The 14,716-nt window shown below is 41.3% G+C and overlaps 1 protein-coding gene across 1 annotated transcript; it reads left to right on the forward strand.

Annotated features, from left to right (window-relative positions):
* The first annotated feature begins 12,316 nt into the window (after positions 1–12,316).
* On the forward strand, positions 12,317–13,941 carry LOC311498123 (C5a anaphylatoxin chemotactic receptor 1-like). The gene is made up of 2 exons (XM_084558565.1): positions 12,317–12,351; positions 12,551–13,941. The coding sequence occupies exon 2, from the start codon at positions 12,563–12,565 to the stop codon at positions 13,589–13,591; it is 1,029 nt and encodes a 342-aa protein (XP_084414691.1). The 5' UTR covers positions 12,317–12,351; positions 12,551–12,562; the 3' UTR covers positions 13,592–13,941.
* Positions 13,942–14,716: the final 775 nt, after the last annotated feature.

The following is a 14,716-nucleotide window of genomic DNA, read 5'->3' on the forward strand; positions in this document are numbered from 1 at the left end:
CATGTGGTGGGGGTTCCTGGTCTGGTCTAGGTGGCTTTCAGTGGTCTTAATGTTATGCCTGATCAGAGTATTGACTAATCTAACTGATGCAGAGGAATTACACGGTGCAGACAAAGACTGAAAACATACACGATGAAACCAGGAACTGGTTGAGGAGGACTCAAAAGCATGACTCAAGACACAGGTGGACTGAAAAGTATTTACTTGAAAAAACAGACAAAGTCACAAGGAACAGAAAAAGGCATTAAGTACACTTGGAACAGGCTAGAACGTTTGTGACACGAAGCGCAAAGACAAACTCTCCAAGTGGGAACACAGAGGGTCAAGGTTTCTTCTTGTTAAAAGGGAGTTTTTCCTTGCTTTCTCTGGGTGTTTCAGGCTGGGTTTCAGACCAGATGTTGTGCCTAAGCGCCTAGAAACAGTTTGTATCGTTATTGACGCTATATAAATATAATTGAAAGATTTTACTAAAGATATTAAAATAACCATGGGTCTATTGTTTCTGTCATAAGATAAAATGAGACAAGTTTAGATACAGTGATTCTTTACCTGTATGCATTTACATGAATTTAACGTAGATGTAAAAAAACAACAACATTGTGTTACACAGCTGACTGTCACTGAGAACATAATATAAGTCTGCCTCAAGTCTAATTTTAATACAATACTTGCAATATATGCCAATGTACACCTACGGTGCAATAACTGTGTTACATCCTTCAATGTGTACTTTGCAATCAGTACTAAATTTAAATTATAGGAAGCATTTTCTACTGTGGTACATTATGTTTTACTTAAAGTTACTTCTAGAGTATTAAACCAACCTATACTGGTACTTGTATAACCTATACTAGTTGCTTGTAATACCTTTGTACTTGACATATTGTACTCATACAGAGTTTTTGTGTTACTGCTCTGTCCCATTTCAGCTGTAAATCTCCCTCACTGTGGGACCAATGAAGGATTATCTTATCCTACCTTATCTTAATGAAACATACCTGTGATGGCATAGAAACAATGTTTAGTTCTTATTCATTTAGCCTTGTCCTTTTTATTTGGATTGCGAGGCACTACCTTCTCTCCATTCTTGTATAGAGAACACTGTCCCCTTCCATACATAATCATGTGCACTGTGAAGCGGTACAGGCCGTCCACAGGACAGGTGAACAACCTCGTCAGGGCTGCAGCCCCCTCCCTCATTGACCTGCAATGAGGCAAACTCCAAGATGCCAGAGTGTTTCGGATGGCTGTCAGTGACTGTCCCTGCAAGATTCTGTTGGAAAGACGGTCAAAGGGTAGCAATGTGGTATGGTTTGATAATATCAAGCAGTTTTACGTATTTTGTGTTCTCACAAAGTTTGGTGTAATACTGTTTGCTGACACTTTTATCAGTAAAAAGGCAATTTGAAATAATTGCTATTTTCTGTGTCACAATTCCTTACTTTGAAATGATTACTCATAATCAATTTGAACATTAGTGAAATGTTCAAAAGTATTTTCAAATCCTTTCACACATCTGTACAGAAGTAAAATGAATATTTGAAGTGGCTTTAATTATTCAGACTTTCAGAACAGTGTTGTGATTCTTTAACGTCAGCTGGAAGACATGCAGACAAACATTACTGGCAATTCTGGTTAGGATAGTCAGGTGTTGATGCAACATGTCAATGACATGCAAAGAATTCTTAAAATATCTACTGGATTGTTCATCATTAGAGCGAGGCATATCGTATTCCTAGTGTTTTCAAGGCAGTTTATGGCTTAAGTTACATTTCATCAATTCTGTTTCCTATTTAAACCTCAAACTTCCCACCAGTCCCCTAGAACTGAAGAAGCTACTCGGATTAGTGGTGAAACGTCTTCTCAAACGTTCAAAAAGTCCAGTTGCCTTTTTTGAACTTTTTTTTTTTTTTTTTTGGATAAAGGACGCATCCAATTAAGTTGTGGTGATTTAAGTGATCTTTCAGTTATGTGTATGCAGTGCAGCTTAAAATTCTTTGCGTCCATCAGAATTTTCACTCAAGTCCTGACAGTAGACAAAGAGAACCCAATAAAACAAATGAAACAGAAATATTACACTTCAGTATTTGTTTATTCTGGAAAATCAATCAATATTACATCAACGAGGTGCCAAAGTCACTGTGCCCCCAGAATTATGTAAGGCCATATTAATCTCCATCTGTTCAGAAGTGTTTCCAATCAATGTAACAAGACTCAGGTGTCGTTCAGTGCCCCAATTCGTCAATCAGGGATTTGTCACAATCTAACAAAGCAGCTTTCTGAAGACCACAGAAAAAGCATTGTTGACTTTTGGGAGAAGTGGAACATGTTTTGTCGACAGATAAGACCAAAGCTTGAGATGAAAAGACACTGCATTCCAGCATCAGTGCCCAATGCCCAAAGGACATTTGGGCATTGGGCCTGTTTTGCCCAGGGCCTGTTTTTTGGGCCTGTTTTGCTGCATCTGCCCCAGGACGGCTTGCCACCATTGTTGGACCAGCTGCTGTTATTACTGTGCAAGGGGGTCACACCAGATATTGAAAACAAGGGTTCACTTACTTTGCAACTCAGATATGTAATATTGGCTCACTTTCCTGAATAAACAAATACACATGCACACAAAGATTTCTCTTTTATTTGTGTGACTGGATTCTCTTTGCCTACTGTCAGGACTTGTTTTGAGTCACTCTATTACACATCATTATCAGTATATGAGGTTTGAGGACATTGTGATGATATTTCTAGCACCCTAAATAAAACCCAACATAAACAGTATCATTATCGTCTGTTGCAACAATCTCATGTCGACCGTGACCCCATAAATGAACCTACACCTTGTCTCCTTTAGACAACTGCCCGTCCACACACAGACATGTGCAGAGTCCCTCCAAAGGGCAGGTGAAGATGCCTGTGTCTGAACTGTCATTCGTTGACCAGCACGTCTACAAGTGCCACTCTAGATGACCTAAAGAATAAACATTACAAGACATCAGTGTTTCGATCTGAATATGAAACTTTCGGCGAATTCAAGGCTTCCTGTGTGGGGTCTCTGAACACATTATGGCCCCTTGGTGAAACATCCCCTCTAGACCTAGTACAAAAAAGTATCCTTTACACTCAGACAGTTACACCCAGCATATATGGCTCATGTTGATCTGCCTTTACTCGTCTGTCTGCAAGTTGTTGCCTCTGGGCTTTCAATACCTGACAATTAAGTGATCTACAGGCAGTGTCAGCTCAGATTGTCAGCTCTTATGTCTCTGTAAACATAAGATGAGACTTTATTGATCCTAATGCTAATGGTTATACACAAACCCAGGAATCCTCCAGTGCAGCTCTACCTGCTCCAGGCATCTCAGAGAACTTTCCACACTTCCTCTCTTGATCTGAGCTGTCTCAGCTGCTTCAGTCTCTTCGTGTTATGCCTGACTAATTTGGTCGTGTTGAGACCAGTGTGGAGTCACACCATCAGTTGCACGACTCTAAATCTTCTTGCTGATGATGGTTCTTTATTACTCTGGCTGCAAATCTGGGGTTATTGTGAAGTGCTGCAGAAGGGATTTCAGACTAATCTCATGCCTCCTTAATGGTAATGCTAATGATGGATAAGAGAACACGTCTAATATAAACATCTAAATTGCCTACAACTTTTCTGCAGCACAGATCGTTGCAATTGTGGTACAAGCCTTATATGTGCAGAATAAGAATCTATATAGCTCAACAGACAGAGCACTGGTAACAGCGGTATGTAATCCCCTCTGTGGGTTAAGTCAATTGGCTATATTTGGAACAAGGTAGGGAAGGGACCGGTGCAACATGAAGGGCATTGTTCCTCTGCAGAACTTGTCTTACAATGAATGAAAAACAGCACCCACATTTTTTTACAGCTGAGAACATCAGCATGCATGCATAATAAGAAAACTTCACAACTTCCTCAAGTGTTACAAAATATGTGGCCATTTCTTTCTGCCAGCTTCTGCTTTATGAAATTTTCAGGTTGAGGCCTCAGTGTAATATTTACAACACAAATTAAAGCATACAATGGTATTTCATGCATTATTTCATGTAGGAACAGCACAGACAGTTTCTTTATTTCATTCAAGTGTCTCAGTAAAACCATGCCAAATCACAATCAGAAATACATTACTGATCCCAGCTGGAAATAGGTGCATATTACAGTTGCACACACTGAAGAACAGAAGAACATAGAGTAAGAATTTTTCTGTGCCACACTTTATTTCAACAGGCATGCAGAACAGAGGGAGGGCTGTAACATTCAGAATAGGAAGCCGACTATGCAGCAGGCCTTCCTTTTATTATATATGAATAAGTGGACGATACAAAGCTATGAATACATTTTACATTATAAGGTAATGAGGTTGCTGACCCGCTAAGGTCAGTTCAATGGGCCCAACTATTAACTGAAACTGTGTGCACAACAGAACCCAATTAACGTTGTAAAATCAAGTGGGAAGCCATCATCGTATGCAATATATATATATGTAATACCCCACCCTTGATCCCTGGGCTAATTCCATGAATCGTCCAAATCGTCCAAATCTAAATCCACACAGAGATGAGGAGTCATGATGGGCATGAGGGAAAAAAAATGTGCAAACACAAGTCCATTTTGTGAGAAGCTGTGCTTTTCTTGTGTAGCTTTAGTGCCCATAAACAGCATGGCTGTGTGTCATCTGTGTGCCCTTTATGTGTTTCTTTACAGATGCACCGGGGACCCAGTGTGCCAACTCATCAGAGGGAACTGTCAAGCCCTGCTGACGTCACCCGTCCAGCCTCTGTAATCGAAAGAGACACTAATCCTGCTCCTCTCCAAAGCCTGGCAGTGGGGTTGGGAGGGACAGGGAGAGATATTGAGAGAGCCATGAGGAAGGAAGTTGGATACGGGAGCACATGTAGGCTTTGAGCAAGAAGAGCAACCTGGACGAGTGAGTGCAAAGAGTGAGGTCTTGGCTGACTCAGGGAACCAGGCACACATCCCACTCCGGATTATCTGCTAAACTCCTGGGATCCCCGATAGTTTGGGACCCCACCCCCCATCCAGGCTTCGCCCTGGAGGCCAAAAACCTCAGTGAGGGCTCTGCAGAGGGGGAATGCTGTGGGAGCTGCTCAATTCCTCCTGCACCCCCTCTTGTGTCACCTGTGCTAGCTGTGGAGGAGCCAGGCTTCACCACTGTGGAGCTGTGCCAGGATGGAGAAGAAATCTTCCTGAATGCAAGTGCAGGGTAAGCAAAAAGTTTCTATGTATGTATCTTAGGAACAAAAAACATTCAGATCATCAAGAACCATGACCAACTTCCTTCCTACTGGGTTCTTACTGAACTGAATTCCCCTTCATGACCTTATCTGCATGAGCTTCTATGAATGTATGGGGATAATGTAAACAGGACTAAGACTTCTTTATCAAAGTAGAAACATATGGCCTTAATTAAACTTCCACTTCTTTCTACGCTGGAATGTCCATTCCTAACAAATTTACTACATGAACCATTAAATAGCTGCGAGCATAAAGGGAAAAGCATAAATTTGAATTAATGAGGGCTTTGTTATCTGTGAAGCCCACAAAGAAAATGTATGTACATTCAGTGTGAGTGCAAGTAGGATATAAATAAAAGGAAGGAAGACTAGATTTAGTATATTTAGAGCTGTTATCAGATGTGCATTTTGTGTATGAGGGTGTGTGAAAGGATGCAGATTACCTTTTTGTGCTTAAAGGGTGGAGGGAGAGAGAGAAGAAATGGAGGGCAAACGTAAGTACTGTAAGACGTAAGGACCAGGGAGGTCAAGAGCAAGCCAAGGTGACCGAGCTCAACAAATGCAGTTGTCTCATTTAATCTGGAGCGACGGTTCATAACCCAGAAGTGTGCTTGAAGAAGTGTGCTGCAATGTTACCTCACAATTTCTTCAGCGTGAATTCACTTCTTGCACAACCACAGCACGTTGCAAAGGAAAGTGTGGGACGCAATGTTATCTCACCAGGTTACTCTGGAAATCAGAAGAAGATTATATGAAAGTTGTGCGGAAAATAAATGCTAACTCTTTAAATTTCTATCTAGATTTTCAGTCAGAAGAAGTGTTAAACCTGTTGGCGTGCGGTCTCTGTTTTTCTCCCTCAACTTCCTCTTCCTTATGACACTAATGTTAACCTTTTCAGATCTTGATCTGACACCTAGAGGCATCTATAAGCCTCACTTATCATCCAGCCTGCGGTCGTTACGGAAATCTCGAAAGCAGTGTGCGTGGGACAAACTGATTGTTGACTGAGCTGAAACATGCAGGTGTTTGGAGCGGGTGTATATGAGAGGGATTACATAGAGGTTAAGCTTCTTCATCATAATAGCTGCTGAAAGTTTCCATCCCAGGTGGCGCACACACGGCTTAGCGCTGCACAGTTGTCAACAACATAATATCAGAAATTGAATTGTAGCGCTGCACACATTCACAAGTGGGTCACAAATGATAGCATCCTCCCAAAGCTGATCCTATTTAGGCGAGAACAGGGTGTCCTCGTTTTGACGGCTGCGCAAACTGGCTTAGTGTTTCTTCATTTGTCATATTATACAATGAACTTAAGCACGTCCATAGGAATGGCGGACATGTAATCTGCGACAATGAGGAACCCCCTCTACCTAGCTAAAATCAGTTTATTTAAACTGCCTCTGAGATCACTTAGATCAGACACTCACATCAGCTTGTAGATAGCATCTTTGTTAACCTTAAACTAAAATGAATAATAACAGGGTTCAGTCAATAGATATATTAACAATATCTTTGGAAAACATTGAAAGGTCTTGTTCAGCATCTGTTTGATTGTATTTAGGGACAGTAGTGCTGTAAAGGGGATCATCAAATCCATGAAAATGATTTATACTTACTTTTTAATTTATGTCCAGTATGCCATATATGGACATAACAATGAATGACCTGTGTTTATTGCTTCCACTTAGTGCTGAGATTCCAAACTATCTCAGCACTGCAAAATGGTTCACCTCCTTAGGTCAATGTAACACGTGACCCCTGCAGCTGTTAGCAAATATCACAAAGTACCCAAAATAGAGTCTACAAACAGAAAGCGATTAGATCGGCCTTTCAGCCAAAGTTTAATTTAAGAGTAAGCAAGATGCAGCCGATTGTGTCATTACACCAATCACCGAAACCATGATTGGTACTTATGGAGAGACGGCGGACACTGAGGCGCAGCGAGAAAAAGAGAGAAGGAGCAGGAGGGAGGGATAAAAAGAGGATTCAGACAGATCCTCAGTCCTTCTTAATCCCCCCCATCGGCTTTTCTGAAGACCATAAACAGATTGAAGTTGGGTGGACACAGACTTGACTTCACTGCAAACAAATGCAGTGTTACAGTCGTGGGGAGGCATTTTTCTCACTGAACACAATAAGATTCAGCTATGTGCGGGAGCTGACCGAGCCACAAACAGGGCGTTCATTTAATCAGCTTCCGTTTCAAAAGATAAAATGTGAGCTCCAAACTACGCAATCCATTTTGGTGTCAAACCCTATTTGAACTCTGCACTAATCTGGAGGGTGTTTCAGTGTACGTGTGTGTGTGCGTTAGGAGACTCATGCACTCGCACATGCTCTCATAATTTACTCAGACTGACCAGCTTTGGCCAGTGGGATGTAGGGCAGGAAGTCGTTGACCAACGAAAAGCTTGCAGTGTTGTGATCCTCCTGTAATTCAGCGATGACGTAACTTCATAGAAAACCAGATGATTTGATTTCATCCTGTAACACTGAATAACCAACTACTGACCTCAGAGCCGTGGCAGACATGTAAACAAGTCAGATGACATGTTGAAGTAATTTACACGGCTGCTTGAGCAGTCAGCATCCTGAATTTCCTTTGACAATTCAGTACCCAATTAGCATATTACCTTTGTGAAGTATAACCTGCCTATCAAAATTAACAGTTCTACAAAAGTGTAAGGATTCCTGGGCTTAAAATGGAGCCTATTTTTAAAGGGAAAGGTAAAAAGATTTCTTACAGGATTCAGGATTTCAATGGGAAGAGATGCTTTCCACGCTGAGAGCAGCTCTCGTTCCTTTATTATTGTCTCTAGCTGCTGTTTCATCCTCGTTATGACTCTAATCTGCAGAGGCATGGAGGAGATGAGTGGTCAAGATCCGAACTGTGAAGACACGCAAAGGAAGGAGCAAAGAGTACCATTCCAGGTATATTGTGTCACTGTGTGTTATTTTAAAAATGGATGGGACACAAATGCTGACAAAAACAAGGATTAAACAGTACACAAAATCCAAGATCCAGACGTTGCGTAGGTGTGTGTGTGTGTGTGTGTGAGAGAGAGCGAGGGAGAGAGAAAACAGGACAATCTGTTGGATTACTATAAACTGACCGACAGAATGATTAAAACAAGTGGTTTGTTTTAATCAAATAGCAGCACTGACATATTTTGCAGTAAACTGAACTTACTTTCGGTACCACTTATTCCCTCAACTCTCAATCCCCCTTTTCCATCAGATCTTCCCCGACCCGGTTGAGGTCGTCCTGGTCCCAGAGACCTCTCTGAGCAGCCTGGACCACAACCACGAGAAGGAGCGTCTGCCCTCCATTGTTGTGGAGCCCACTGAGTTGAGCGAGGTGGAGAGCGGAGAGCTGCGCTGGCCTCCAGACAACATGGACATGGAGGAGGATGAGGAGGACCTGTTCTTAGAGCAGTGCATCCCCCCAGCCAACATTGCAGATTGGGGGGACGAGGAGGAGGAGGAAGAGGAGACGTCCGTCATACTGAACCCACAGCAGGGATTGACACTCATTGGTGAGCTGGACATGTTATCAGTCTCTCTGCCTCATTCATCATCTTATGATTTGAGAATAATTTGTTTTGCTTGGATTAATTTAGTAGATGATGCCAGTTTAGCGGCAATGCTTTTAGAAAATATATTATAGTTGGAAAAAACAAGCAAAAAACCTGCCTCTCGCCCGATGACAGCTGGGATAGGCTCCAGCAGACCCCCGCGACCCTTAACAGGAATAACCGAGTATAGAAAATGAATGAATGAAAACAAGCAAAAACAACTGCAACAACAAGTGTTACACACAATCGGCTTTTATGGTCCTTCACTTCTCTTATTTTAGGAGTAAATGTGTGCCTGCCAGACTCCGTTTCGATTAAACTTCCAGGAGTCTTATGGGCAAACATTTGTTTTGGAGCCTCTTTTAACCCCAATTTTTGATCATTTAATCATTTAAATCCTTTCTTCTTTATTTCCCCAGGCACACTGAAACTAACCAGTACACAAATACTGAAATTAATGGTTGAATAAACATGTCAGACATTCTGCTCCAGCAAGTTCAACCATTTTATTCAATGACTCAAAACTCCTGGGGTAACTTCTGGGCTATACAACAAGTATATCACAAGTGTGTTTGTTTCTTAGGTAGGTTGGGAAGAATATGTTGGAAGCTAATGAACAGGGGAGATCATAATCAGCACACATCTTCCTGATCTGTAACCCTTTAAAGGACCACAGTGGATGATTTAGGGACATCTAGTAGTGACATTTCACATGGCAACTGAGTACCCCTCCCTTTCCAAGCATGTAGGATCTATGGAAGCCTAAAGCCCTGTCTACTTATAAGGAGATTAGCTCATTGCCCATTGCTTTTTAGCTGACAGTGTATGGACGGAGCTAGCTCTTCTTGCAGTCAGCATCCTCTGAAAAGAAATACAGAGATGACAATGATCCACCTGGTTTCATTTGACGCACCAAGCCCGCTATTAGAACGGTGTATTTGCTCATAAGATTCAAGGTCATGGATGGTGTTTACTTTGAGGAACCATTTGGAGAACTCTGTGTTAGCGCCATGCGTCAATCAACTGTATTCAACACCTGCATTGGTCTTTGCCTCCATCACATTGCTTCAAAGTTGAGATTAGTTCAGCTTGGTAACGGCCCATTTCATGCTGGTGTCACTTGTCATCCCTACAACTCAATGAATTTCATTTAAATTCCATTGTCTTGTGTTGCCACACAGTTGCTAATCTCTTCCTGTGTGTACACCTATTCAAGCTGCTAGCAATTGTTTCTAACTGACCCTACTGTATGTAGGATACAAAGGGCTCATTCTAACCTAATGACGCCACAATGATTCATAGTTATAGATGTTTATACGCTTATGAAAACTATAAATGCTATATTAAATTGTATGACAATAGATCTGCCTAAATCACGCTCATTGGTTCTTCACTGCAGACACCTGCTTGGTGCTTTTATTATGAAAGCTAATTTATTATACATTTTCAAGAAGAACAAAAAACATAACAAGTTGATTCTAAGCTAACACTGTGTTTCAGGAACTTATTTAGGAAGCTATTTACTTGTGGTGTTAAATGTGAAATCTTTTTATCCGCAGACCTTCAGTCGGACGCGTTTAGAGATGACACTCCTACACTTCCACCAAGTAGTGCACCAGCCTTCAACTGACTTTACCTCTGAGAAGTCCTGACCTTCGACGACTCATTGGGGAAACATCCTGAAAGGAACTGTGGCAACAACTATAAGTGATAGAACATTGCACAGGGGAAAACACAGCCTAGTATCAAATTACGTTTTAGGCGATCAAACAGCAACATGTCAAATGGGACACTTGTCATTTATAGAAATGTGAACAGGAACATGCACAAACACACAAGACACTCAGAAGCTGACGTTGCTTATTTAAGCAATATGGTATTTTTTTAACTGTTAGGAAACATTTTGCTGACGTTGTGACTTTATGACTAATTTCTCTTGTTATTTCCTAATTTTTAAGGGTGATGTCAGGGAGCTAAAAGAGGGCAACATTTTGCCACAGCAAAATTTTTTTCTGTTTCTGTTCATGTTTTGTTTGTTTTCTATAATCTGTCTCTAATACAGCCTATTCCTTATTTAACATCTTCGTAGTAGATCACCACTTTGAGGTTGCTTTTGAGGACGTTTACCTGGTTTCACCTACAAATAATACCTCTATGGAGTGGGCTGGCTGAGAGATTGCTGTGGTCTGACATATCTGGAATCTGAAAAGTTTCTTAAAAAGAAATTTTGAGAAAAACAATTTTGAGATCTTTAGCGTCAGTGTTTTCCACAAAGTTGCAAAAACCTCTGGTCAGAGTTAGTTTTATTCTATTTTTCACATGCATGGTAAGCCACAAAAAAAGGAAGGCAGCTCTTTGCTTTTCAACAGTTACAGATGCCACTGAGAACTGTAGTTGTTTAATAGTACTGTGATTTGTGTGTAGACTCAATTGTGAATAAGTTGTACATATATGAAATGTTGTGTGTTAAAATGGTCATTATGAATGTGACAATAAAGTATTTGTCCTCTTAATACACTGTTACTTTTTGAGGCAATGTAGCTTTTGTTTCACCTAAACCTTTTCCTTGATACTTTTATTCAGTCTTTAATTAGTATTTCCATCTGGGCCTTTCCATGTGGAGTTTGCATGTTCTCCCTGTGTCTACGTGGGTTCTCTCCAGGTACTCCAGCTTCCTCCCGTCCAAAGACATGCTGGTTAGGTTCACTGGTGATTCTAAATTGGCCGTAGGTGTGCATGTGAGTGTGAATGGTTGTCTGTCTCTCTGTGTTAGTCCTGCGATAGACTGGAGACCTGTCCAGGGTGTACAGCAAGACTATATCGAATATACATCTCCCAAAATCTCAGTTCAAGGCTAGCTTTTAGTACCGCAAGTCCAGTTTTGAATTATGCACAACAGAAGAAAGGATGTGTAGCTTGAATGCCATAAATGAAATATAGAATTGAATATGTGTTGTGAATATTGTCAAAGTAAGAGAGTACAGGTACTGGGGGATAGCAGGCATACGTCTTTGCCTGGGGCCCCCAAAACCTAAAAAAAATAAATAAAATAAATAAATGGACAGCTCACTGTGCTTCTACTGCAGATGAGGAATAATGTAGAGTACATTCAATAGAAATACATAGAAGCAACACCAACATATTTATGAGGACTCATATCCTGATATCAATCGTATTTTCCTGGATTTATTTTCTGTCCTTTTGTTGCCAGTGTTGTTTAAATTGTATCTATTAAAATGTATTAAACCATTGCGAGTGTGATAGTGAATAAATACAAAAAGGTCTAATTAAATTGCATTGTTTTCTGATCTGTAGAATGAAATAGTGTCAGTGAGGTTTTTTTTAGAAATGAATTTGGGTGTTGCTCAGATGAACGACTTGTAATCCAGAAAGGAGTCTTGTGCAAGAGTGTGCGCGCGTATGTGCGCTCTTTAAAGAAGAGCAGCTGCATAACTTCCTTCCAGCAGTGAGTGAAACGCCAACAGAGATCTACTAAAGAGTAAGATGAAATTACATTTTTTTTGTACATTTTAAATATTTAATTACATTTGTATTGTTTCTTTAAAGAATTAGGGATGCTAGTGTATATTTGATTCATAATTGTTTTTTTTTGTTTTTTTTTATCTAAAACGTTGTCCCTCTATAGAGGCAATTTAAGCTCGACACTAGCAGTTATAATGCTTGTTTTACATCTACAGCTTTGAAGAACCATGGACAACATCACGCACGACGACTACTCATCCAACTATGATGACTTGTCTGAGATTCTTTTGACTCCTGGGATTCACCCTATCCAGATAGCGGCTCTGGTCCTCTACGCCCTTGTGTTCCTGTTGGGTGTCCCTGGAAACGCGCTGGTGGTGTGGGTGATATGGTTCTGCATGAAGCGCTCTGTCACATCCATGTGGTTCCTCAACTTGGCGCTGGCGGATCTTCTGTGTTGCCTCTGCCTCCCTCTGCTCATGATCCCTCTGGCCCACGACGACCACTGGCACTTCGGACCGCTGGCCTGCACGCTGGTTAAAGGTCTGTTTTACCTGGTGATGTACTGCAGCGTCCTGCAGCTGGTTCTGATCAGCGTGGATCGCTTGATGCTGGTCACCAGGCCCGTGTGGTGTCAGAACCACAGGAGACCCAAACAGGCCGTCTATGGGTGCGTTGTGGTGTGGTGCCTGGCGCTCATAGGCAGCATCCCGCAGTTTGTTTACGCGCGGGAGATAACGGCAGGTGAGCACAAGCGAGAGTGCGTGATGGCGTACACTACTCCAAGTAGTGCCTGGACTGTCATGTTCTTTCGCTTCCTGCTCGGATTTGTCCTCCCGTTCCTGGTTATCGTCCTCTGTCACTTGGTGGTGTACTGCAGCACGCAGAGGGGACTGTCGCGTGGTCGGAACCGCTCCAAGCGCACCCTGAGGGTCATCATCGCCGTGGTGCTGAGCTTCTTCTTGTGCTGGCTCCCCCTGCACATTGTGGACGCCCTCGTACTGGTCACCCCTCGGAATTCCCCACAGCACCCCAACATTTACGTGGCGCACGTTTTATCGCTCTGCCTGGCGTATTTCAACAGCTGCCTCAACCCCATGCTCTACGTGTGTCTGGGCCAAGGCTTCAAAAAGAGCATGAACCGCTCCCTGCGCAACATCCTCCACTTCATCAGCGAGGAACCGACGAGCAGGATGAACACCACTCACACAGAAACCAAGAGCACAACTAATGTAAAGGAGAATACACAAATCTGATGCTTTACTGACTTTTATAGCAACAGTACCATCCTCACGAAAGACTCGCAATGGTCGAGGGGTCAGTTCTGCTCGGGTTTGACGTTAAAATGAATATTAAGACACAATTGTATGACACATACAATGCGTTGGCAAAATTAAGTCACATTGGAAGTCTGGTCACATCCGTTCTGCTATATCTGAAATAATAAGGACTTCGATGAATATGTACAGATGTCACTAGGACTGCAGAGAACCAAAAATCAGGAACAGATTTCACAGTCAACAGTGTTTCTGTCGACGTTAACGTCTCATGCAACAACATTCTTCAGACTTCTGTTTTTTACTCACACACAGGGATGACCTCAGTGTGTTTTTATTCCCTTTTTTATAATTCTATTTTTATGTTTTGCTTTTATGTTGGAAAAATATTCAGACTTTTTGTATTTAAAATCAAGGCCGGAATAATCGTGTAAGACATTTGATTTGCTTATGTGACTACAGAGATGTTGTCACTCATCAGGTTTTTTTTAAACCACAAGAGGGAGACACACTCCAGATCTCTGCTTTTCAATGGTTTAAAAGATGCTGGGCTGAGAAACATCAGTGACAAGACAGCCCCTAAAGGCAACAGAATAGAGAAGACATTTTAAAGGTAACATGAGCTTTAGTCAGAAAAATGCAGTTCAGTCAACTGTGACTCTTAATATGTAATATAAACTCATGCTTTTTTACACCTTGTTAATGAAATAATAGTTACATAAAGTGTACGGGAATAAGAAAAGTAATAAAAAATGCGGCCAAGTACTAAAACAGAGAGACATTTTGTGTTTATTTACAAATTACATTCATTCCAAATCTAATTTTTAAAGGTGATGTCAGGGAGCTAAAAGAGGGTGACATTTTTTTTCTGTTTCTGTTCATGTTTTGTTTGTTTTCTATAATCTGTCTCTAATACAGCCTATTCCTTATTTAACATCTTCGTAGTAGATCACAACTTTGAGGTTGCTTTTGAGGACGTTTACCTGGTTTTACCTACAAATAATACCTCTATGGAGTGGGCTGGCTGAGAGATTGCTGTGGTCTGACATATCTGGAATCTGAAAAGTTTCTTAAAAATAAATTTTGAGAAAAACAATTTTGAGA

This window comes from Chelon labrosus, assembly GCF_963514085.1.
Source record: "Chelon labrosus genome assembly, chromosome: 13".
In the NCBI taxonomy this organism is placed as follows: Eukaryota; Metazoa; Chordata; class Actinopteri; order Mugiliformes; family Mugilidae; genus Chelon; species Chelon labrosus.

Coding starts and splice junctions, on each gene's coding strand:
- LOC311498123 (XM_084558565.1), top strand. CDS start 12,563: ATGGACAACATCACGCACGACGACTACTCATCCAACTATGATGACTTG.